This window comes from Peromyscus leucopus, chromosome 8b, assembly GCF_004664715.2.
Source record: "Peromyscus leucopus breed LL Stock chromosome 8b, UCI_PerLeu_2.1, whole genome shotgun sequence".
NCBI classification, from domain to species: Eukaryota; Metazoa; Chordata; class Mammalia; order Rodentia; family Cricetidae; genus Peromyscus; species Peromyscus leucopus.
The window spans coordinates 8,477,697-8,502,524 of NC_051086.1; the positions used below are offsets into that span (position 1 = coordinate 8,477,697).

At 57.0% G+C, this 24,828-nt stretch overlaps 1 protein-coding gene across 1 annotated transcript; it reads left to right on the plus strand.

The window, feature by feature from the left end:
• Positions 1-2,479: 2,479 nt before the first annotated feature.
• On the plus strand, positions 2,480-6,883 carry LOC119086927 (translation initiation factor IF-2-like). Its single transcript, XM_037200784.1, has 2 exons — positions 2,480-2,834; positions 3,126-6,883. Exons 1-2 carry the CDS (start codon positions 2,480-2,482, stop codon positions 3,437-3,439), a joined length of 669 nt encoding a protein of 222 aa, XP_037056679.1. The 3' UTR covers positions 3,440-6,883.
• The last annotated feature ends 17,945 nt before the right edge of the window (positions 6,884-24,828 follow it).

Genomic DNA, 24,828 nt, shown 5'->3' on the forward strand with positions numbered 1-24,828 from the left:
GGATGCTGAGCAGACAGAGTATCAGCCCAGGGCCATGAGACCCGATAAAGACAATACAGTAGGTCTTCAGAAGGCTTGACAGAGTGGGAAGGGGAGGAGACATGGGGAGAAGTTGCCGGAGATGTAAATCGCACTGTAGGTGCCCCCCGCATCTGGTCCATACTGGGGCTCTGGGTCCTGCTGGCTGTGGGCATTTTTTATTTTATTTATTTATTTTTCTTTTTTGAGACAGGGTTTCTCAGTGTAACAGTCCTAGCTGTTCTGGAATTCACTTTGTAGAGTTCGAGGCAGGCTGGCCTTGAACTCACAGAGATCTGCCTGCCTCTGCCTCCCAAGTGCTGGGATTAAAGGTGTGCACCACCAGTGCCCAGCTCGTAGCTTTATTTTAACGGTTCAAAAGTCCACAGCCAGGGCTGGGGAAAGGGCTCAGTCATACATATACAAACACATACAAGTCTGGGGCCCTCTCTTCTACAGGAATTTGAACAGCAGGGTGTAACAGAGATGGGTGGGAGAGCCCTCAACTCTAGGGTACATGAAGCTCCTCCCTCCAGGCTCCATGGGGCCCTATAGAAAATCAGCTCTGGCCCACTTCGCCCTTCTTATAGCTGACCTCTGCAAGGACCCCTCCAGCTCCGCTTGTGTCCAACCACTTCGCAGCCACTCCTGTTTCAAGAGGGCCTTTGCATAGGGGCCTTGATGCTGGAGAGTTCTCCGATTCTCCGTTCCTTACCCTCCAGGAAGTCTGTCTTGACCTCTGAGGCACTTGCTCTGGCCAACAGATACTTGTCTCCTCCATCCATCCACTTGTTCACAGCCTGCTTCCCACCGGAATGAAGTTCCCAGGAACAAGGGTAAGATTTATAGTGGTCACTTCAATCGTGATTTCGGTTCCAATCAGGGCCTGACACCTGATCGGCCTCCAGCTGCTTTTCAAGCAAACCACCGCAGAACCTTGAACTTCATCTTAACCTTTAACCAGGGGTTTAAGGAAAGTGGCAGGCTGACCAGCAACCGTGGCCAGGACCCTGCGTTGGCATGATCTGCCCCCAGTTCTTCGTACTTCTCTCGGCTGTGTTCTAGGTTCTCCCTGGTCCCTCTGCTGGGTGGCTAGGTCCTTAATTGCTCTTTGAGGACCTTAATTATGAGCCGCAGCCACCCACTGGTAAGTAGGAGCATTAAAATAGAGTAAATGTTTTCCTTTTCTTGAAAAGTTCACATATACAAGACGAGGTGCTGCTGGGCCCAGGGGACTGCCCCGCCTGGACCTACGTAGAGGACATAGCTCTCGCCTGCCATCCCTTTCCTCCAGCTGATGCCCTTCCCAGGCCCAGGTGTGAGACCCTCCCAAAGCTCCAGAACCACACACGGCAAACTCCACTTCTCTGCAGCCCACCCTGCCAGAGCCCCATCCAGGTCTGGGGTTGCACTATGTAGCTCTGGCCCTCCAAAGAGCCCAGCTGCCCCAGGGCAGAGAGGAGGCTGCTCTTTGTCTACAAGAGCGATCATTCCCAGTAGCAGGGCCTGGAGTGAAGGTGAAAGAGCCCCTTGTTGGTTGAAATTTGAGTGGATACACACCTAGGAGCTGGAATTTTATGACCCTGGAGTAGTAATTGTGAGAAAGCAAAAACCACTGCATACCTTCGGTGGAAGGGGGGGGGGGAGCAGCCCCTCTGCTCATGCCTCCTTGGGACAAGGGTCGTACAACCAGAGGAGTATGAAGGGAGATTCATAAGCTCAGGGTATACTCTCTGTGCGCCCGCGGGTGCTAGGAGGCCCCCTTCGGATTGCACTCCTTCACTAGGTCCTTCCGTGAGCCCCAGTCCCCACGAGAGGGGGGGAGGGGGATGGGCACCGGCAAGTTTGCGGAAACTGGGAGGAGTGGGGGGGAGCTGCGTACCGGAGCCCCCCGACTGCCCTAGGACAATCGGTGTCGCGTCGTGCATCGCGCCCCACGTCGCCCACGCGCGCCAGGACACTGGCGCCCCGGCACACCCAAGACACACGCGGTGGGGGAAGGGCACGCGCCTCGCTGACATGGTCACGGCGTGCCTCCCACGCCTGCTGAGCCCCGCCCCCTAGCCGACCCTAGCAGCCAAGGGAAGGGGCGGCGCGCGAGGAAAGGAGGGGGTCCCCGCCGGCTCTGCGCCCCCGCAGTGGGGGCGGGGAAGGACGTTGGTGCCGCTTCCCCCGCCCCTCGCCCGAGCATCTCTACGAGCGCCCCCTGCTGCCGTGCTCTCCCGCGAGACGGTATGGGGCGGGAGGAGAGGTCGGGAAGGGGGGCGCGGACCGGGTTCGCCCAGTCCTGGACTTGGGGCAGGCGGGATACGGGCACGGGAGAAGAACGGAGCCGGGGATATCGTGGGATAGCGTGCGTCTGGGTGGGGGCGGGCCGGGCTGATGACCCCCGCCCACCCTCCGTCCCTATCCCGGTCCCTGCGGGTCGCCCCGGCCCGCCCCGGCCGCGTTGGCCCGCCCCATGGGCCGCCCCCGCCGCCCCGCCCCCGCCACTGCTCACTCCGAAGTTTCCTGCGCTGTGCGCGGACGGGCTCCAGGGCTCGCTCGCTCCCTCTCCGGCTCGGCCGCGCCCCCGGCCCGTGCCCGCGGTCCGCGCCCGCCCCGCCCCGCCGTGCATTTAGCGGTTTTCCGCAGCGGGACACCGTTGCTGCTGCTGGGCGAGCCAGAGCCAGAGCCTCCGCGAGAGCTGGTGCCGGGTGGGCCGGGGGCGCGGGCCGAGGCGGCGGTACTGGCCCAGCTCCGGCTCCGGGCTGGGTCCCCAGTGACAGCGCCGCCCGGGCAATGCCCGCGGGGACGCCGCTGGCCACCGGAGCGAGGTGAGACGCGGTGGGTACGCGCGCTTACTGCGCGCCTGGGACCCTTTGAACTTGAGCTCTGTGGGCGCAGAGCCCCTCGGGCTCCGGCAGCCCTTCGCCTGGGCCTTGGGGTGGGGCTGCCAGCCTTTGCCGGCGGGAGGGGGCGGGAGGGGGCGGGGGGCGCATTTGTCTCTAATAAGGAGAGACAAAGACATCCCGGCGGCCGCGGCTGTTCCCGCAGCTCCGCTCCGCCTGAGGCGGGGCGGGGGCGTCGTTCCTGGGCCAGGGTCACCGCCTGCCCTCTCTTCGCAGGTGCTGCTCTCTGCCACCATGACCGAGGGCACGCTGGCCGCCGACGAGGTCCGGGTGCCCCTGGGCGCTTCGCCGCCGGCCCCTGCAGCGCCGGTGAGGGCTTCCCCGGCGAGCCCTGGGGCGCCCGGGCGCGAGGATCAGCGAGGATCCGGGTCCGGCGTGTTGGCTCCCGAGAGCCCAGCGACCGAGTGTGGTGCGGACCTGGGCGCCGACGAGGAACAGCCCGTCCCATACCCGGCACTGGCGGCCACGGTCTTCTTCTGCCTTGGGCAAACCACGCGGCCACGCAGCTGGTGCCTCCGACTGGTTTGTAACCCATATCCTTACAGGGTTGGCGAGGCGCTGGGGACTGGGGCGTGGGACTCGCCCTGCGTACGCCCTGCGAACCCCGGCTTTCTGGGATCTGGCGCGGACTGGGAAGGGGTGCTAGGGCAGTGTTCTTCTCAGAGATGGTAGTGGGGGTACGTACGCCTCGGAACTCGCCGGTGGGATCTGGGTTCAGAGACATCTTGGGACGGGAGAGTACGGGCAGAAGCGGCGAGGATGCCTCCGAAAGGAAGGTAGTTAGTAACTCCTGGCATCCTACGGGCAGGGGCGGGGGCAGGGGGGAATCCCCGCCTGTTTAGCTTTCCAAACGAACACCTGAGCCTGTGTGAAGACCCTCGCTGGAGGCTGGAAGGGGAGAAAGTTTTCCACCTGCTCTCTGGGCGCTGTGTGCCAGGCAGGGCTGGTCCCCAGTTCTTCTCCGAGGAGAGGCAGTGACGTTGGTTGAGAACTCACTCTTCCAAGGCTGAAGTCCGTTCAGGGGCTGATTTAAGTCATGCGCGGCTGGGGGCTGGGGGGGGGGAGGGGACGGTGAGGCAGCTAGCTTTGAACCCGACCCTCTTTTTCACAGTTGCCTGGCTAGAGAGGAGGAATTGCATCTTTCTTTCTTTTTTTTTTTTTTTTAATTGGCCCAAGGGCACAGACTTTCAGAGAAGCTTCCAGAACAGGGTTGGGTCAGTGCTGGAGGTATTTCTGGGGTGCAAGAAGAGACTTCTGGCCCCCAGAAGGTGGCCTTTTGGGGACTGCCCTGGTGAGCTCTGAGGAGGAGCTGAAATATGCCGAGTATTGCTCTCCCCGCACCCCCCCCCCCAGCAACTCATCGGAGCTTCAGGGTAGGATGGACTGTAGGTGCTCCTGCTTCCTTCCTGGGCTGGTTGGGTGGAGGGCCAAGGGGAGTTGACATGGGTCCATAAACACTCTTCGGCAGAGTCGGAGACAGGCAAAATGAGCAATGTGTGTATATGTTTCTCTACCTTGTGTGTTTAACTGTATAAATATTAAATACAAAAGAGAAATCTGTACCAAAAAAAGTAATAAAGCCCGTGTTTCTTTTCACTCCAATCCAAACACTGGGTGAGTCAGATTTTTCTCTGCTTATAAAAGAGGATGGTGGTCCCAGGGCTATGGCTGTGGCCTACTCTGAGCCGTCCTGGGCTCCAGTGCCTGCCGTCTTTGTCCTCTGCAGTTGACTGTGGTGACTGCCGGTGGTGGGCATCCTCTGGGTTGGCTGACCGTCTGTGCAGAAAAAGGGTGACCTTGTGTGTCAGCTGTCTGTCTGTCCCCTCTGCAGGATCTAGACTGGAGGGGACTGGGCCCCTTGGCCTTGGTGGAGAGGTGATGTGTGGCTGGGAGTGGCGGTAGATCACTGGGCAGAGCTACTGTGGACCCTAGGGAGGGGACAGAGGCCAGCCCTGTGCTGATGCTGGAGTTTGTTGTTCCCAAGGCTGTACCAACTGGAGTGGGCCTAGACTTACTCTGCCAGCCAGGATCTGGCTGCACGGAGTCTGAGGCCGGCCCTGGTTCTCCGGGCTGCTGCGTCCCGGAGGACTTCTAACAAGGTTGTTTGTGTTGCTGTGTGCAGGGAAGGTGGGGATGGGGTGACTTTGTGTTGCTGTGTGCAGGGGAAGGTGGGGATGGGGTGGCTCACGTAGGCAGAGTGTGAGTCTTCAAGGGCTGTGGAGCTAACATGCCACCCGGCCTGAGCCGACTTTGTGAACCCGAAGTGGAAGATGCCCTTGGAGTCTTAAGAGAGACTCAGGTGTTATGAGCCCTGGAAGAGAAGGCAGGAAGATGAGGAGAGCTCTCAGCTGGGGGAGAGAATGCCAGGCTGTCCCTGCAGGTGAGACCACCAAGGGGAGAGAGATGGGTCTTGCCCATCCTGCCCTCAAGTGCATCCCTGTCTTGGAGCTGCTGGCTGTTTCCAGGAACCCGCCACGCCCTCCCCCATCTTTCTTGCTGTGTATACCTCAAGACACAGTTCGATTCTTCTACTCCTGGGAACCAGGCATAGATTCTGAGTACCCCCAAGCTAGGGAAATGCCCTACAAAGAGCTGGTTTCCCAGGCTATTTGGCCCAGTCAGCACTCTGCATCTGTCATTGGAGTGGGTTCCTAAGCACTCTGGCCACATGGGGATGGGTCTGACCCCCCAGCAGATGCCAGGCTCTGGAGTAGGGGTGTGAACCTGGGCCTCAGGGAGATCCTAAAATAAGCTACATGCCTGGACAGGCGGGGAGTCAGCTTACTGGGGAAGCCCATGTGGGCCGAGGCTTTCCAAGCTCTTTGAGGCTCTTTACATTCCTGTGAGTTGGGAGGGGGTGGCTTTGTATGAGGCAAGGAAACCACGGGTGATTGGCATGGTCAGGGTTTTACAAGGACTGTATAGTTCCATGTGGCTAGAGGATGTTTCCTGGGTCTCAATTCTCCCCTGCAAGTAGACATAGTGTCTTTCCCAGAGGGTAAACTCCAAAGTGGGGGAAAGTCAGCTTTGCTCAGGTGAGAAGCAGCTGCTGCCTCCCTGCAGATGCCTGCCAGCCACAGCTGAGCTTCTATTGGCCATTGGAATAGTGAAGTACCTTCTCCCAGTCCCGGACCTTTCTGGGACTCATGGCTAGCCAAGGTACCGATGTACACGTGGTCCTGGTTCTGCCTGGATGGTATCTCCCATCCCTGTGGCAAAGGAGCCTCCAAGGACAGTCTTTGTCTTTATTGATTTAGTTTGCTCTTTAAAAATACAATCGGGCTGGAACTTTTGGGGAGAGCGCTGTTTCTCCTACACAGGCTTATTTATAGAGGAAGGTGGGCAGGACCCGTGTGTTGTAGCCTGCTCCGCTGGGTTATGTTCTGCCCTGGCTCCCCACCCCACCCCGGGCTCCTGACCCAGAACTGCCTGCAGTGCCTCTGCCTGTCCCAGCAAGGGAAGCTGGGGCCTCCCCGGGGTAGGAAGCCCAGGAGTGGGCACCCGGCTGTCCTGTGTCCTCAAGGGACGTGAGCTGTGGATGTTCAGACTCTAGGAGGAACCTGGGTATTCGGAAGTGAGAGTCTCTGGGGAGGATCCTTCAAACCTCTCCTTCCCCAGGACAGGCACCAAACCCTCAAGTCACCAACCAAGAATGAAGGACGTGTCAAGGTCACGTAGGTGAAGAGGGGCTGGTTGGGCCCAGCCTAGCCCGGAAGCTCAACATTTGTTGCAGCCCTGGCTAGACAAACCTAAGTCCTTCAGACATTTTTAAAAAATGGATGCTTTGTGCTGTACAAGGGCACAGAGCTGCAGGGTGGCTGCCAGTACCTGGCTCACCCCTGGCATGCGTGTCCCCAGTGGGAACTCACAGGGTGCTTGTCTGGGAGGGCCAGTCCTTTGTCCTTGCCCCGGATCCTGTGCTTTGAGAGTGGTCCATCTCTGCTGTTTCTGAGCCTCCAAGAGCTGGCTCTCAAGAAAACCGAACGGGGGGGTCCCTGGGCCTCTAGGGACTCCTGGGCCTGAATTCTGAGCCATGATATTAAGTAGCTTATGCTTCTGTGGCCTCGGCTGGCACTCTGCCTGAGGAACCTTGTGGTTTCTTGGGGGTCCTTGGATCCTAGGTGGGGGTCGTTGCTCCCTCCCTAGCCAATCTGTCCATAACCTGGTACCTTACTGGGTTCTCCTACTGTTAACTGTCCATATCTGCTTCTGTGGACTCTGGAGATTCTGACTGGCCTGGGAGGACAGCTGCTATTTCCTTCAGTGTCCACCACTCTCATCCAGGTAGGATGATGGGATGTGGATCAGAGGGCTGCTGGCTTCCTGTGACTTGACAGGTACTCGTGTGTATCTAGGAATGCTGACCCAGCATTTCAGGAATCAGCCTTCCCCACGGTCCTAGAGCTGAGCATCCGGTGTGTGCAGGTCATCGCTGGGAGAAGAGTTGCAGGACATAATGCCTCCTCGTACCTTTGGAGCTACTATCTAAGATCTACCAAGTGGGAATCTGGAGCACATGTTGATCCGTGGCTGTACTGGGGGGAGGTGTACCATGGATGGCTCTGGGGCTCCTTCGGGGCAGGGGAGGCACCGTTATGACAGAGCGGTAGATGGAAGAGAGATCTTGGAAAGGGCCTCAGATCGATGTCTCCCAAACTTCTGTTGGAGAGTCATTCATACGCTCATCAAGGAGGTGATAGGTCCACATACCCACGTGATACCACCTTTCCCATCTCGTCCCTCCACAAAATGGGCGTGATGCCAGTGAGGCCAAGCACGTCCATGAAGAAAGGACTAGGAGGAGGAGTCTTATCCTAGGACAGGCTTTGCTCTGGCAGGGACTGTGTCTCCCAGACCTGCTTGTGTGGCTCAGGAATGGCTGTGTGGACTGACAGTCCTGCCCTCCTAATGAAGGCATCACCTTCCTAACGAAAACATTTCCCACCTCTGCTGCCCGTGGATGGGGGCGTCTTCTACCAGGCCTTGCCCTGATTGTTCCTAATCCTAATCAGAGGTGATTCTGGGGTTGACCAGTACTCCCTTCTCATAGAATCAGCACCTCAAGTGGAGGAGAGCCGGGCCACCAGGCACGTGGGGACCACGACAGGCTTGTCTACCACCCTTGTCTATGTGCCCTTTCCCGGATGAATCCTTGAAACCCCTGTGTTGTAAGGGATTGTAAAGGGGGAGGGGCTCCTGATACCGGTGGCCTTGGCGACTTCATTCAGCAAAGGCTTCCCCAACAGAACCCATCCAGAATCCAGCTGTCCTTAGGCCTGTGGCAGGTGGGGCGGGCCCTTTGGAGGGTGCAGAGTCTGGACTAGAGGTTGTTAGTACTAGGACCAGGGAAGTGGTAGTTACTTGGTGACCACTGAGTTTGTGTGAGAGGAAGCCAATAGCAGGACCAGACTGGCCAGCAAGAGCCATGGTTCTGCTCCTGAGGTAAGTGAAAACAGACATCTAACCTGAGGAGGAGGAGGAGGAGGAGGAGGAGGAGGAGGAGGAGGAGGAGGGGAATAAAGGGGAAAGGGTTCTGGATCCCCAGAACCTGCTGGTAGGAGTGTGGGATGTGAGATGAAATGGAGCATCGGGATCTCAAAGAGGGGTGAATAGGCCAGCCTGGGGACTCAGGAACCTAGTGTGTTCCTCAGGAACCCAGCCTGGTGGGAAATTGAGGTAAGCCTGGAACGTAAGGGCACCGCAGGACAAACAATGAGGTGGGTGCTGGTGCCTCATATTTTGGAGGCTTGGCCTGTGTAGCATGCTTAGACACCTCGGCTCTGTGCTGATCGAGTAAGCCGCTGGTGCAGGCTGTGGGCGCCTCTGTGGCCTGCAGGAGCACACAGGGTGGTCTGGGAGCTCCCTCTGCCTCCTCACAGGCAGTGGGCCTGGCTCCCAGCGCTGCTGCTGCTGCTGGCAGCCGCCCCGTTCAGGGTCAGGATGTGGAAGAATGCGGGGGATGGGGCGGCCTGTCAAACAGGGATGAATCCAGAGCAGTGGCCTGTGGCCAAGTCCAATCCTCGGTCTTGAGCAGTCAAGGTCAGGCGCGCAAATCCGTTACCTTTGTTTACGCAGATGTCGGCCCTGGTGCTGAGCTGAGCCTGCTGGGGAAGGGGCGGCAGCTCTGGGGACCTGACTCAGAACGTTCCTTCCCCGCCTTGCAAGCCGTTAGCCTTCTCTCTCCTCCTGGGTGGCCAGTCCTGGCCTAACTTGGGGCACCCCTAAGAAATGTGGGCCCAGGTTAAATTTCCAGGCCTGAGATTAAAGGCTGGCCGCAGCCCTGGGCAGAAATAAGGTGTGGTATGGGACATACACCTTGTGTGGTGGTGTAGGGCTGGATCCTTGGTCAGAGATGGGAGACAAAGGCCCAGACAGGATGAAGTCCAGGGGGCCAGGGACCGGGAGGAAAGGAACCCACTGACTCTCAGCCCTGTCCCCAGCTCAAGAGAGTTGGCAGAAGGTCTGGGCACCGTACCCAGAGTGGGGTGCCTGCCTGGAATGACAGATCGGCTAGCTACTCAAGCCACACACCATCTTCTCAGGAAGGGCCTTGTGGAAAGACTTGAGGCACTGCTCCATGTGGTTACCGGAACTGGTATCTCTGGCTTTTCAAATCCCTCTAGGCACTGGCTGGCAGGGAGATTGGGGATCTGGTGGCAGGGGCAGATGCCAGGGGCAGCTGAAGAATATGCTGAATTAGGTGCTGGATTGGGGAATGCCAGCCTCGGATTACTTTAACTGCTTCCGTCTCTAGGATGTGTGAGCCTTGGATGGAGAAGCCCTGGACAGTAAGGAGTCGGCCCCTCCTGGCCCAGCACGGGCTGATCTTGGCTACAGGAGATTTTAGGGGTCCCAGAGGACTCCTTTTTCACACATTGGCTACCCAAGCCTTTGCCAAAGTTGGGGGCTGGACTTGGAAGCCTCTCTTACGCTCCAGAAGTTAGGGACTGCCTTAGGATGAGAGCCGTTCTTCCCAGCTGCCCACGTTGCAGAGGGGTCCATCAGGCTTGACGCAGGCACACCTGTTCCTGCACCCATACCCACCACCACCTCCTGATAAGAGACCCCTGGGCACCGCCTCAGCCCTGCCTGGTCCAGTCAGATTTCTTCACCCTTTGCTGTTTGTGTCCCTTTGGACTTGTGTGGTTTTTGTTTGTTTGTTTTTTGTTTTTTGTTTTTGTTTTCACGAGGGAAGTAACCATGGCACAGAAATGGGTTCTTTGTATGTGAGCATTAGATAAAGAGTCCATGTTTTATTAACATGGCACCAGCGTGAAGCCTCAGCCTCTCAGCTGGCCAGACCTGCAGCAGACAGTGGGGAGAAACCTGCTTAGGGCCAGGGAACGGGCCAGTCCTGGGGACCACAGTCCCTGCTCAGCTATGTTTGAATAGATGGATGCTGCAGCCCGCCATGGCCTGACCCTGGCAGCACACAGGATGTTCCTGGCAGGCACAGTGGTTGGCTGGGTTACCCTGTCCTCTTCCTTCTGGACTGTGCTAATACTGTCCCCTCCCCAGGCTAGGCTCCAGGTTGGTGCAGCTGGGACAGTGACCTGAGGAAGGGGCTGTAAGGGTATAAGAGCTGGTTGCTCTGGACACCCCACTCTGTTCTGGTCCTTCTCTTCTGTACTAGTCTCTGCCTGGCGGAGCCCTGGGTATGGGGGAGGGTTGCCTCTGGGCCTCTCACAGGCATGAAACTAAAGGAGGTTCCCTGACCCAGTTGGGGGACAGTAGCCTTTACCATTGGGGGAGCTGGAATCTCTCAGGTCCTAGGTCCCTGTAGCTGCAGGAAGGTTAGCAAACTCAATTGACTGATGCCTGTGTGTATGGAGTAGTTGGGCAGGGTGCTGAATGGGCAGGTGCAGTGGCTGAGTGCTGAACGGGCAGGGTGCTGAACGGGCAGGTGCAGTGGCTGGGTACTGAACGGGCAGGGTGCTGAACGGGGAGGGTACTGAACGGACAGGTGCAGTGGCTGGGTACTGAACGGGCAGGTGCAGTGGCTGGTGTGGTCTATGGTAGGCCGTTGGCCACATCTTTTGTACACAAGGCTAGTGCAGCAGGTACTTAGTAAGAACTCTGGCTGGTGGGCACAGGCTCCAGCCCCTGGGGTTGCTCCCAGCCCCTGGGCTGAGCAACCCCGGGCTCCCTGAGCCTTGTCGCGTTGGCCAATCCCGGGTATGCAGCATCCGACGTGGTGACAGGAGGAGGGATGGGTCAGCGGGTTTCCTGGGAAGTCGTGGGACCTTTGGAGTATGCAGACTTGGGCCCTCTGAAGTTGGACTGGTGGAGGGGGGTGCCAAAGTTGCATTGTCTCTGGACAGGTGACCTTGGGGGCCTTGGTTTTGTTCCCTGTGGCGTCCAGCTGAGCGGCAAGGGAGGCTATACACATAATGCTTCGGTCACTGTGCTGGCCTCAACATTGTCCCCTTCAGAATCTGGGGCCAGCAGGATATGGAGCCACCACTTGGCAGCAGGCTTTTTCCAGATGTAACTGGTTGAGCGGAAGATAGGTTGGGCTAGGTGCCCCAGTCCTAATGATGGGAGTCTCTGGGAAGAGGACAGGCCGTGTGACAACCGTGAGAGAGACTGGACTAGCCATAGAATAACACAAGGACTGTCACTGACGCCAGGAGGTATAGAAGGCCAGGCAGAGCCTCCTCAGAGCCTTGGAGATGAGCAGTCCCTGTTGAGGCCTGGACTGGGGACTTTTGGTCCAGACTGGCCAGGAGTAAGTTCCTGTTGTCTGAGGCTGCTGGCCCGTGGTGCTTTTTCCAGAGCCAGCGAACTCCAGCCCAGCTGGTGGCACGCTTGCCCACGTGCCTGTGAGTGTGCCCTTCTATGCATGCACGCCTGAATGAGCCTTTCCCACATAGCGTGCCCCACCCCCGGAGGAAGATGAGCCGTTCTGCTTGGCTAGGGCAAGAGGCTGTGATGTGCTAACTGGAGGTGGCCACTCGGGATAAATCAAATGCTCAGGGTCAGGCTCTTAAGACAAGGGGTGGGCCACCTGGGGAGAGGAGAAAATCAGCCATGAAATCGGCCTTTCTGACTGCCTGGGCTGCCAGGTGGCCACGCATGGGGCTCTCTGTTCTGGTCAGAGGCCCCTCCCAGAGGCTACTGCAGGTGTCTGGTGTATGGATGGGGAGATCTCCAGGGAGCTCTGAGCCACTCACATCCAGCCCAGGGGCTTTCTGAAAGGTGCCCCCTGCAGGTCAGCCCACAATGGGGGGTCTTGGGTGAGCTGTTACAGAGCAGCAGACCACTCTGCCCACGAAGGAGCCTGCTGAGGCTCGCCTGGGATTCCTCAGCCCTCTCTCCATCCTGGTGGTCTCAGTCCTTCAGGAACTTTTCTGCTGTTTCTGAGCAGAGCAGGGGAGACAACAGATGCACCCAGTTAGTTGTGAAAGCTGGGGTTCAGACTCCCGGAAGTGTGGTCCCTAAGGCCGTGGATGTTAGCTGCCTCTAGCTGTTGCAGCTGTCCCCAGAGGAACAGGACCGTCTCCCTCTTGGTGTCCATGGAGAGGAGTATTGACCACAGATGGCCAGGGAGGAAGCTGCTCTAGTCTGAAGCGGCACCCTGCCCCCAGCCTCCAGCCTCAGCTCAGAGAGTACTGGGAAGTACATTATGGACCATTATGTTTCTCCCGGGGCCTCCGGGAGCCACTCAGGCCCTGCTCGGCTAAGGCAGACCACTAGATAGGTCATTGATCAGGCTAGGGAGACGTGGGTGGGTATGAACAGGGATGTCTGGAGGGGGGTAGCTATGGCCTGCGACTGTGGTCACCTTGAAGCTGTCCTGGGCACCTCCTGGCTAGTGGCCACATGTCTTGAGGATAACTGACCCTCAAAACGTCTGTGTCCTTGGGGTTCATGTCCAACCTCTCTCTTCTATGCTTCAAGCAGGAGAGGTAGCCTGCGAGTTAAGGGCTACACCCCTGTTGGGAAAAGCTGTGGCCCCATCTGCAATGTGGCAGGGCCCAGGTATGCATCTGAAGGTGGTGGAGGGCCTGGGGTCAGAGCAGTATGAGGATGTCTGTTCTTCAGCAGGACTCTTTCCAGGCTAAGGATTCTGGTCCTGGGATGCCTGGTGAGTATCCTCTGAGGAGCAGTCTAATCTGACACAGGGACAATAACCCTGCCCAGACGCCCAGCCACTGCTCTCAGGAAGGTACAGAGGGGCAGGAGGGCCATGAGGACCACACACACGCCAATGTCCCTATCATGTCCCTTTGTCTTTGGCAGCAGACACCAGTCCAGCCTCTGGCCGACGGCTGGTGAGTCAGCCTGCATTAGTGCCTCATTAAAATGGACAGGCTCTCCTGGGCTGCTGAGGAAAGCCCCGTGTCTCCTGCCCTTGCCCTGGCTGTGCCTAAGGCTGGCCGAGGCCTCCACTCTTGACTGTTAGCGGGTGCTGCATCCCCACCCACATCTACCACACCATGGATTCAGCAAGACTCAGGGTGGCCATAGGACGCTTCCCATAAGACCTCCAGGCCTTTCCAGGGTGGTGACAGCCTAGGCCTCTGCTACGTTACTATGGTGACTAGATGGGACCTGCAAGTATCCTGAAACTATCACCCACTGAGCCAGGTCTTCAGAGGCTCCTACATCATCATCGTCACTCAGCATCTTCTGCATTAGTGAGGGCCCAGGTTGGTTCCTTGCCCCACAAGGAACAGCTGTAGGTGCTGAGGCCATGTGTGGCCATTTTCCAGGCCAGTTTCATAGTAGGGATGTTGGGGTGGATGCAGGCATGCCTAGCTCCTCTGGTGCTGTTTGTGGGTGGTGCAGGCCAGTTCTGGGGCTGGGTCTTGGTGCTGGAGGAAACTCAGAGTGCCCTGTGAAGTTAGTATTTCCACCAAAAGACGTAAATGAAACTACCCAGAAAGTAACTGAAACACAAAGTAAAAGTATTCTTTTTTATTTTGAATCCAGGTTTAAGGTTTGGCGATTTATTATATTTTGTGTATGTGTGCCACTGCGCATGTGGAGGTCAGAGGACAACTTGTGTCACGTGAGTCTTGGAGATCAAACTCCGCCATCAGGCTTAGTGGCATATGGTTACCTGGAGGGCCATCTCTGCTCATGTAGCCCAGGCTGGCCTTGACTTGATATGCAACTGAGGATGACCTTCAACTTTTGATCTCTCTGCCTGCATCTCCTGAGTGCTGAGATCACTATGCCTAGTTTATGTGATAGTGGGACTCAGACTTGGGGCTGTGTGCATGCTAAGCAAGCCTGCCAGCTGAGCTCTGGCTCCAGCCCTGTGTCTTTGACTCTTAGGAATTGGGTGACCTCATCCCAAGCACTTTAGTTTAGGAGACTTTAGTTGTGTGGTGTGGATGTAGCTGGCCTTCATCCTCCAGGGTGTGGGATCCTCCTCATGGGTGCCAACTGACATTCTTGTGTGGGTATATCTCTGGTTAGCCCTTCAGACCCTGGTCCTGGGAAGCCTCTGTTGCCTGGCCTGGTGAGATAGTACCCACTTGGAACACCTTAGTCCATATTCTGTGAGGAGATCAGTGGGGATGTATTGGTCATCACATGCTACCTGAGTGTGATGTGGCTACCCCAGCCGCAGAGCCTCAGTTTACTCATCTGTAGAGTGGCCCATGTGGATAGTCCCTACCAAGCTCTGCCCCTCTCCCAGTCCTGGGACTGCTGGTGACTTGTTCCCCTCAAAACAAGTCCTGGCTATAGGTGTGGGCTGGCTGCTGCCTCCCCACCTCATCCTCTAAGAGAACCTTGGTGGGACCAAGTGGTTGGTGACATGCACCAGATTGGTACTGGGTCTTCATTGTGCCTGTGTAACACCCTGCCAGACCCCTTTCTGTGAGATCCGGTAGAAAGGACCTTGTGCAACGTGGTTGGTTGGTTTGGGGTTGGTTTGTGTTGTCAGTGACTGGCTGGGTGTGGGCTACTGTAGCTCAGGGCTAGGAGACCTGGAGGCATGGGGGCTCACGGCCCCAGTTGAGTTTCTAAGTATGGGTCACCCCAGTTCCCCAGTGTTAGCCCACCTCATGGAAGTTGATGGCTTCCTCTCGTTTCAGAGCCACAGCCCTGCCCCTAAACTAAGTCCACCAGGAGTGTCCTCCAGGCAGTGAATCCATGGAGGTTCTAGGATGTAAAACACTCTTCAGTGACATGGGTGGGTAGTGCTGATCTGTTTGGTGAGGAGGGGTCTCCTGAAGACTTTCCGTGGAGCGGGTTGTGTGTTGTAGCGAAGGTGCTGTCTTGAGGTGAGGCCGCTGCCCGAGAATGATGTCCTCATAGCACTGCGTTCCAGTGCCACCATCAAGAGGAATGTTCCCCAAGCCAGACAGTGCCACCAAAACAAGTGTGTCCGCGGGACCTGGGAACAAAGGCTCACCAACTGGTAGCCGATACCAGGCCATGGTGTTTGTCTCAGAAGCCGGGCCTGCTGCCACGGTCTTCCGTAATATCCCTGAACCTTGCCTGCTTCTCACCACTGAATCTGGATCACCAAGCAAATGGGACAAGGTCCAGCCAGCACAAAGCCACAAGGGCAGGCTGGGTGTGCCCCGGGAAGCCGTATAGTGTCTTGTCTACCAAGGCCTGGTTCAGTAGAGCTTCTTGTGGAGGAGTGCTTGGCACCCCAGCACTGGAGCATCAACAGTGGGCATTCAGAGAGCCAGAGGGATAAGGCTTCAGGCCACCCCACCCCTTCTCATGCCCAAGCCCTTGTCATCCTCTCTGTATCCCCAGCTCCATCCTCAGGTGGCAGTGTGTACCACCCTTCCCAAGGTGCACACTGGCTATAGCTCTGACTGCTTCACCCTGACGCCAGGCCGGTGTTCCCCCTCCACCTCCTCTGCTTGACTGTCCCTTTTTTTCTCCAAGTGTCAAGATAAAAGCTGCTTTCTTCTCATTTGCTGGGTAAGAACGGACTACACTGTGCCCTGTGCATGGGCGGGCTCGTGGCTTCTAATTGGGAAATTGGCTGTCTGGGCCTGGCTCACTGGGCTGTTATTACGGCGTGGGGTATGCGTGGCTGTGGGCCACAGGCTGCAGAGGGCTCCCGAGTTTTGCTTTCAGTTCTGCATTACCAGATCTCCGTGATCACTCCCTTCTCTTCATATTGCTGTGAAGGACATGTTCCCGATCATGAGCTCCCACCTAGAGGTTCTTAGAAGCAGTGACTGGGATTTCTTGTTATTCGAAGCTCTCTCGGGGTCTGGCAAGGACTGAGAAAGGGGGCATCGAGCCTCTGGTGGCCTGAGTGTCACTGGAGACGAGAAAGCACATTTTACCTCACGAGGTGGTCTGGGACCCAGTGTGGGTGTAATGAGCTGGGTGGAGTTTGCTGTGTGCTCCTCAATGTTGCCAAGTTCCTGCTGGCCCCGTCTGTCCCAGAAGTCAGTGGTCTTCAGTCAGCTGTCCAGAGCAGAAGGCAAGAGCTCCTGCCTGCCGGCCTGCCTGGCACGTGACATGTCCAGGGGTCTGCATCCTGGTCACCTCACCAAGCCCCTGTGTTCTACCCAGGGGTCCAGAGACTCAGTGAAGGCGGCAGCAGCTACAGGGCAGGGTTTGGAGCAGGTAGTCTGACACCAGCACAACTATTGGAGAGGACCATGCGTCGCACACGCGTGTAACTTGGGAGTGTGCGGCTCCACACCTGTCACCCTGGTCTTACCCTTGGGCCTCCATGGCTGCAGTTTGCTTCCGAGCGCTTCGCACCGTGAAAGGAGCACCGTGCCCATGCCACCTCTGCTGACCACCTTCTTCACCCGCCAGTCCCCATTCTGGAGGTGCCGTGTAGTGGGTCACAGGCTTGCACGGGTTGGTGATGGAACACCGTGACACTGAGGCAGGCCCCAGTGTTCTCTTGTGGGTACTGCTCCAAGGTGCAGATGGAGCTTTGTGTGCTCATGGGCTAACAGGTGTCCGAGTCATTCTACCTGTGGCTGAAAGGGCTGCAGCGAATGGGCAGGTTCGGCACTGAGTGCGAATCCCTGAGTTTAGTCCTCCTGGGTAGATGCTGGGAACGGAATCGCTGGGTCACATTGTTTGGTCACATGAGAAACTACCAGGGCTTTTTGTAGAACAACCTCACTTGCTAACCCTTTACCCCACCTATGAGTCCGGGCCCCCGGTGCCATGACAGGACGTGTGACATCATCTCCTGGGTGTAGCAGCCTGTCTAGTGGGTCCGAAATAGGGGTCTTGGCTCTGGTCCCTGAGCTTGACTGCCCCCTGCTATGAAGGCTAGGTCCCGACTTCCAGTTGGGGTGGGGACAGGTGTTACTGTCAGGTGGCGTCTGGGCCACGGGTAGGAGTAGCTGGCGCGTGTGTTTGCTCTGCATCCGTTCCCTCCCTTCATTCTCGGGAGGATTTCAACACCCACACTCGGAATAAAAAAAAAAAAATTATTAATGAGCTTGGTGCGGTTGCCATGGGAACCTGTTGCTAATGAATCTCTGGGGTTTCCTCTTACCTTTGCGGAGCTAGAGCAAGGCTGAGCTATGCTCAGACCAGGCATGCTTCCTTCTCCTTGGGTTGCCGTGGCAACGCCTGTCACTAATCCCCAGCCAGCTCCTGGTTTACCGGCCTGGCCCCAGGAGCCGGCTGCCCGCTTCTGCTTACATAAAGCCTCTTATTGTGATCCTCGCTGCTCCCAGCCCCACCAGGCTTCTTGGAGTCTCACCCTTCCTCTAGGGCCACACATGGGATCCCAAGATAGGGGCGGGCAGATACGGTGTCTCAGGCTTTGCTAGAGAGGGGACTCTACATGGATGGGGTTAGAGTACCTACAGCAAAGTACCCCAGCAGGCAAGCGTGCGAGCTGGGCCTAAATAGGACTCATAAGATGTCACCCACCCAGTGTGTAGCCTTGCTGGCCTCCTCGCTGCCAGCTTGATGGAGCCAGGTTGGCCTTGGAGAGACAGTAGGCCATCCTGAATCCTAGTGCCTTGCCCACCAGGTAATTGATGGAATAGGTCGTCAGGACTAGAGTCTGGAGAACTGCTGTGTGGGTTAAGTCTGCCCACAGCTAGTTCATGGGGCAGTGCTCAAGAGCCTTGAGTTCAAGGGCTTGGCTATTCAGTAAGTAGATGAGTAGCATCCATGAGAGGACAAAGGGAACGTTCTGTGCCCCTCAAGGGAGAGGGACCTGTGGCATAAACCCCAGGCATGGGCCCGAGATAACCCAGCTTCTCATCCTTAATGATCCCTTCCTGAGCTGACTACTGGCCAAGGTCAGCTGTTGTATCAGTGGCTAGCCCTCCTTCCTGCCGGCCTGTGTGCTCGGGGCATCTTGTAGGGACGGGATGGTCATACACAAGGAGGCTGATGGGAGGGTGTTGGGCAGCTGCAGACAGACCTCTCCCCGCTTCAGTTTGCTGGTCTAAGGCATGCTTGTAGAAGATGGAGATGGTGCAGGTGGGAAAGGGCAGAGCACATGACACATTCACACAGGGCCAGGGCCTGTGCTTCAGCCCAGTCTCTGGGGTTAGTAAGCGTGTGACCCCTTTGGTCCAGGACTTCTGTGGCTCCTGCGTGAGTTAATTTCTTGTCTCTGTGACAGATAGCTGAGGAAAAAAACAATGTAGAGAAAGACTGATTTTGGTCCATGGCTTCCAAAGTTTCAGTCCATGGTCAGCCGACTCCATTACTTCCAGCAGACTATCCAGGGAGTGTGTGGAAAAGGCGGCCAGGAAACATGAAGAGCTTGCGCATGGGTGGTCTTCATCCTCCCTGCCTCCTTCCTTTTAGGTCCCCAGACTGTGGGATTGTTCTGCCCATGTACCCTGCCTGCCATGCATACCCTGCCTTGGTCATCTCTGGAAACACTCAGAGGTGTGCTTTATGATCTCCTAGGCACTTCTCAGTGGAGCTGCTTCCACTCCAACTCCCTGTTGCAGATCCTGGATAGTTAATGCCTGCCTGGATGGGTTTGGGGCCTGTGAGCCTTGGAGAATTGAGTGGATGGATACAGCAGGTGGGTGGCCAGGAGCCCAGTACCTACACCTTGGGGACACCAGTAGGATCCCTCTTTTTTTAGGCACTTCAGTGACATGACCCCTGTGGCTGAGGTGGCCACTCGAACCGTCTTTGAGCATCCCAGTGTGTTGGTGGATTTGGGAGCTGAGCTGATGGCCGTGGTGGCAGCTGATGGTGTTGGGACCAGGTCCCTTGGTCGCCTAGGTCCTGAGGGTCGGCAGCCTTCTGCCCCTCTTGGCCTGGTATAGTGACAGAGTCTCCATTGCTAAGCTGTGTGACCCAAGACTTGTGTCTGCTGGTGCGCGCTCCTGGTCAGAGGCTTGGGTTTCTGGCTTTGTGTTAGGAAAAACAGCAGCCAGACAGACGGAGTGTGGTCAAAGGTCAGGCCTATGAGGCGATGTCAAACATGACACACAGTCCAGAAGATAATAGCCTGGAAGCCCCTATGGATACCAGGGCTTTGAGTCGGGGCCTGCTTGGCTCCCAACCCAGGAAGCAACTTGTCTTCACTCCTGACCTGGAGTCAACCTAGAGAGTGACCAGACTGGGTGACCCTCAATCCCTGTGACATCATAGGATTTGCCTGGTTGAACCTGGTTACTTTATTAGCCCATAGGTAACTTATCTCTGGTGAATGAAGCTCTGCTGCCCCTCTGAGCTCTACCATAGAGCTCCCTCCCTCCCTGGGCTGCTCCCCGATCCCATGGGAACAATGTTGCAGGCGTTCAGGTCAGGAAGGCAAGACAGGATGTGGCAGAGGGATGCAGAAGCTCCATCCGCTGCCATCTGCTCTGGAACTTGGGCTGCAGAAGCCGAAGTCCAGTCAAGAAGGGTGCCGTGTTCCCAGGGCTGCCCCTCCCCCATCAGCTGCTTAGGGTTCCTTGTGCCTGCTGTTCACCCTGGCTTCTCTCCTGGAGAAGCAGGGCCAGGGCTGGTGGCCCCAGTCACGGGACAGGGCGGGGGGCATCGCAGGCCTGTTCCCAAGCCCTGGGGCTTCCACCCCTGGAAACCAGGAGCTGGGCTAAGCCACAGTGTGGGGGTTGGCCTTGGCAGGAGGCCACAGAATAGTCTTGACGGCTGTGGGTGTGAGGGGCTTGGGACAGTCCTGCCCAGTCTGTCCCCTGGGAGGATTTTGTGTGTCTCCCTCTCAGGCCTGTCCTTGTCAGATCTGTCCATGTGCACATGGGACTGTGCCCATGCAGGTGTGTGTGGACACATGTCCCGGGCCACCATGCTGGAGTCATACTGGGAAGTTTAGGACTTGAAACAGAGATGTTTTCCTACTCCTTTGAAATACACCCTGCCCGATGATGGTGGCTGGGATTGGCTTCGGGATGTTTTAATTCCTAATTTAGACTGTTTATGTGCTGGGCTGGAGTTTCTGCCTGCCCCTCAGCGCCTCCCTCTTCACCACCCTCCGCTTCCAGCTGTCTAGGGGTTGCAGGGTCCCCAGGAGTGTGTGTCGGGAGCTGCCGGGGCAGAGACTGGCCCCTAGCCCCTGCCCCTGCCAGCTGCTAGTATTGTCACCAGTCCTGCAGGGGTTCCCAGCTTAGTGACACTGCAGTCTTTCGGGTCCCACCACAGTGCCCTCTTTGTGAGGGGCAGCCCCCGCCCCACATGGTCTAGGCCTCTTTCGGATGGGGATCTGAGGTCATGCCCTGACCAGACTGTCCTGCCAGCCCGGCTGCCTGGGTGGAACCACAGGGCAGGGAGCAGAATCTGGCAGCAGTACCGGATGCATTCAGCTGTCGCCCAGGGAGACAAAAACGGGAACAGGCAGCAGGGAACCCCTCACTGACCATCCCCCTTGGCTCCTCTGTGAGCTACGAGGACTGCTGGAGGATTGATGTTGACTGCTTGACTTTAGGAAATACTTTCTGCAGTGACTGGTCTGATGAGGCCCTGGGCCATCTTCCTGGTTGTCATGTCACTGAGTCGGGGGTTGTCACCTCCACCCCTGCCCAGCCACCCAGGCTTGTGGGAGGCCACAGGGAAAGAGTAAAAGCCCTTGTAAACAGGACCTACAACTGGGTCCTCTAAGACAGCAGGGACTAGGTCTGGGCAACTTGCCTCTCCTCCTGTGTACATATGTGTGTCTGTGGCTACAGCTTGTTCAGAGAACATACGGAAGGGTCCGGAGGAATCTTGCCAGGGGACTATGTCACTGCCAGGTGGTCCAGGAGCCAAGACTCGGCTGTCCCGGGCCCTGAAGAAATAGAGACGCCGCCTGAAAGATGCTCTTGAGGGGCTGAGCCGTCCCTGTGTGCATCTTAGCTCTCCACCCCGCAGAATACCCACAGACCCATCCAGAGCAGAGGCTCCCCCATCCCTCCACCCCTCTCTAGGTCTTTAACTAACCTAGCCCCTCCTCTCCTGGCCAGGCTGGTATTCCCTTTCTTGGCGGTATCCTGGAATCCCCTGCCCAATGGGGTATACTTCGTGTATGCTTTTCTTTGTACAACCCAGATGCTTTCCTGTGGAGGGCTCTTGGCCTCTATGACATGAGACTGGGGTAACTGGAGAGGTGGGGCCCCAAGGTCCGAGGACAGGGCCGTTTAAATGGAGCAGGGTGCTCGTGAGCCTCACAACCTGCCTGCTTGTTGCAGATTCCTGCCCATGGAACCAGTGGATCCCAGAAACCTCTTCACAAAACCTTTTTACCTCTCAACAGAGACTAATGGAAGCTTCTGGAAATAAAATCTGAATCTTGAAGGAGGCAGGGAATTGAGTGTGCTGGGGTTTCGTTTTCTACAAGGCCCTCAGGGATCCGGTGCCCAGGTGGCCTGTGACCTGCCGCACTCAGTGCTCACTCACACTGGCTTCCATCCTAACCTCTGCCCCCAGCTCCACAGCTGCTGGACATCTTGGTCCACACCATCTGTTTTAAGACTTTCTTACTCGGGGGCAGACAGAGCAGAGTGTGCAGTGGGTCCCCTGAATCCCTCCGCCTCATCCCTGTTATTCACACTGGGCTTCATATCAGAGGTGGTAAGGATGGTCCACACCCATAGGGATTTCTCAGGCTGTGTAGGTTCTGTGGACAGGGGGCCACTACCTCGAGGAGCCTTGAGGTGGCCGGGGTGGGGCAGACATAGTGGTTTCTGGTCAAACCCCCTGGGCCCAGCTGGCTCAGGTCCTGCATCCCCTCACATTTGCCACTTGGCAGGTCCCTTGTCTCTGGGTTCAGTTGCTGCAGGTGTGGCTGAGACCAGGCTGGAGTGGACAGAGCTGTCACGGTGGTTCGAGGGACCACAGGCTAGCCCTGGGTTTTTCCTCATCCACCTTGCCTAGCAGAGCCTAGAGCCACATTCAGGTCTAGGATAGCTATCCTGCCTTATGAGATACCTTCTAGGTCATCCTCCCGGCTCTCCTGCCAGGGTAGCTCCTGCAGTGGGGCTTAGCCTACCTCTCTGTGGGATGCTGGCAGGATCGTACCTACAGTGTATGCTGAATCTTGCAGCATCAGCTTCTTAGCATGGGGCGGGGGGATCCCCAAGATGTGGGAACAGCAGGTAACATCCCTCAAGCTGGTGCTCCACACTGCGCTGGCTCCTCATGGGAGCCTGGAGGTTCCCTAATTAAGCAATTTATTATTAAAGCGGCCGTCTTCCTTGGAGCCTGCTTTATACTGCTGCTGCGGGGACAGACAGGCAGCCACCCCACAGGGGCTGCATTGGTGGACAGCATGCAGCCTGACACCCCATTTGGAATTCTTTGCTTGTAGCTTACCAGTAACCCAGACCAGTGCTCCGTGTCCCCCTGGGGATCATCTTGGAGCCTAAAGGATGTTTGTGAGACTGACCAACTCCTGGGGTTAAGCAGAGCTGGGGGATCATCAGCCTGGTCTGCCCTGGCGTGATATATTCAACCTCAGGCCAGACCTCAGAGACATCCTAGGGACATTAAGGGAGGGACGTCATGCTAAGCAGTTGGTGTCTGAAGGAGGTGGAGACACCTGCCTCGAGCAGCATGGAGACCCCTGGGGATGTTGGGGTATCGAGCTGGTACAGCTATTGAGCTGATGTTCTGAGGCTGCAGATGGATGAGTTTAGTGGCTCCTAGGAACCCTGGGCCCGTGGGAGGGAGGAGTGTCTTCTTTGCTGGTACCGAGGGGGGTGGTGCTGGGAAGCCCAGTTAGGCCGCTAGAGTGAACCGGAGCCCCGATACGATGGGGTCGCTCATGTCCGAGCCTGTGTCCTCTGACGAGGTTGCACCCGCTCTCCAGCCCTCGAGACAGCGACTCTCAGACTCAGGGAGGGTCTCGGGACCCTGTCAGGATATGAAGGTAAATGAGGACCCATTAGCAGCTGGAGTGAGGTCCTGGTGGTTTATACTAATGATATTTAAACACTCGGAGATGGCTCGGTAACTAAGAGCATGCACTGCTCTTACAGAGGACCCGGGTTTGGTTCCCAGTGGCCACATCTAGGTGCTCACAACCCCTTGTAACTCCAGCTCCGTGGGATTCGACACCTCTGCCCTCCAAGGGCAACTGTACTCATGTGCATATACCTACACACAGGCACAGACACACACTTGCACAGTTGAAAAGCAAATCTTAAAACTGGGAAATTGAAAACTCATGACTGACTAGTTCACTTTAAAACCCCCTTAAAAATAACACCTTGTGTGTTAATACATTCTTTCTTGAAAAAAAAATGGCTGTTTTTTCCTAAACACAGAGATTCACTGGGAGCAGGAGCGTTGCTTGTTAGTCTTTGGGGTCTCAGCCATCTGGCCTGGTGGAGAACCGTGGCTTGTGGAGGAGCAAGGCATGGGAGGGGAGGATTCATGCTGCTGTGCCGCCGAGAATTCCCGGGTATTTTTGTAGCCTGAGCCTCGCCCCCGCCCCCCCCCCAATCACCCAGGACATGGGCCATGTCTCTGCCTCCCTGGGTTGGGTTTTTAGGCCTGGCTGTGTCGCCTAGGGTTTCTGAGGCCATGGAGAGGGCTGGACACAGCTTCCCTCCTTCTTTGTTAGGTGCCGGACCCTGGGGTGCGCAGTACCGACTGTAAGGAGCCGAAGAGCCATGAGTAACACACTCCCACAGCCAAGTGTAAATTGAGCTCATCCTCCAATTTGCGGGTGTGTGTGGGGGTGTCTCCCTGGCTCCCAGGGAGGGGGATAGCACCAGGATTCCCCAGCTGTGGGTAGCCAGAGCCACAGGGCCAATCAGCCTTGCTGGTTTGGAAGCTGGTATGGGGCCAGCTTGAGAGGAAGAAGGGATGAGCTTCATTCTCTCCATTAGGAAGACCCTGCTCTGCACAAGGCTGTCCTGACCCACCTCTCCCGGCAAGGGTATCACACAGCATCTTCTAGAACACGCGGAGGCAGTGCAGCTTGCCACACGGGGGGGGGGGGGGAGAGAGGTGCCCCATTGTTAGTTAAAAAAAAAATGACTCAGACGATTCTCAGAGCTTCCTTTTCCTGCTGGTTTCCAAGAATCCTGTTCTAACATAATGGATCGAGTTATTAGGGGATCGATTGAGACATGGGTAGCTGGAGGGGAGCCAGACCCAGCAAATTGGTGTGGCACTGGCCAGGAGACTCCCTGGGGTCCAGGTCTGCGGTCAGCAGGCTGGTGGGCAGGCAGGCAGCCAGTGAGAGGCACCTAGCTCCTGGTGGCCGCAAGGGAATCGCAATTCTTGCAGGGTGGCCAGTCCCTGCATTGGGGGGCCTGCTGTGGAGAGGGGGGAGGTGAGAGGGAAGAGGAAAGAGAGTGTGTGTACACACACATAAGTGCATACACTCCCAAATATGCCTCTCGTGGGTCGTGCCCTGAAGCGTGATCCATTTAGACCAAGGCCTTACCATGTTTGTGTCTGCGGTTCCAATGATGTAAAGTCCTGCTGTAAGGACTCCTCTGCGTGCCCCCACCCCACTATTGGAGGAGGCGGGGGTCTCTGAGGAGGCCCAGGAGGCTCTTTTTTCCCCCAGTAGATGCGTTTGTGGGTTTGT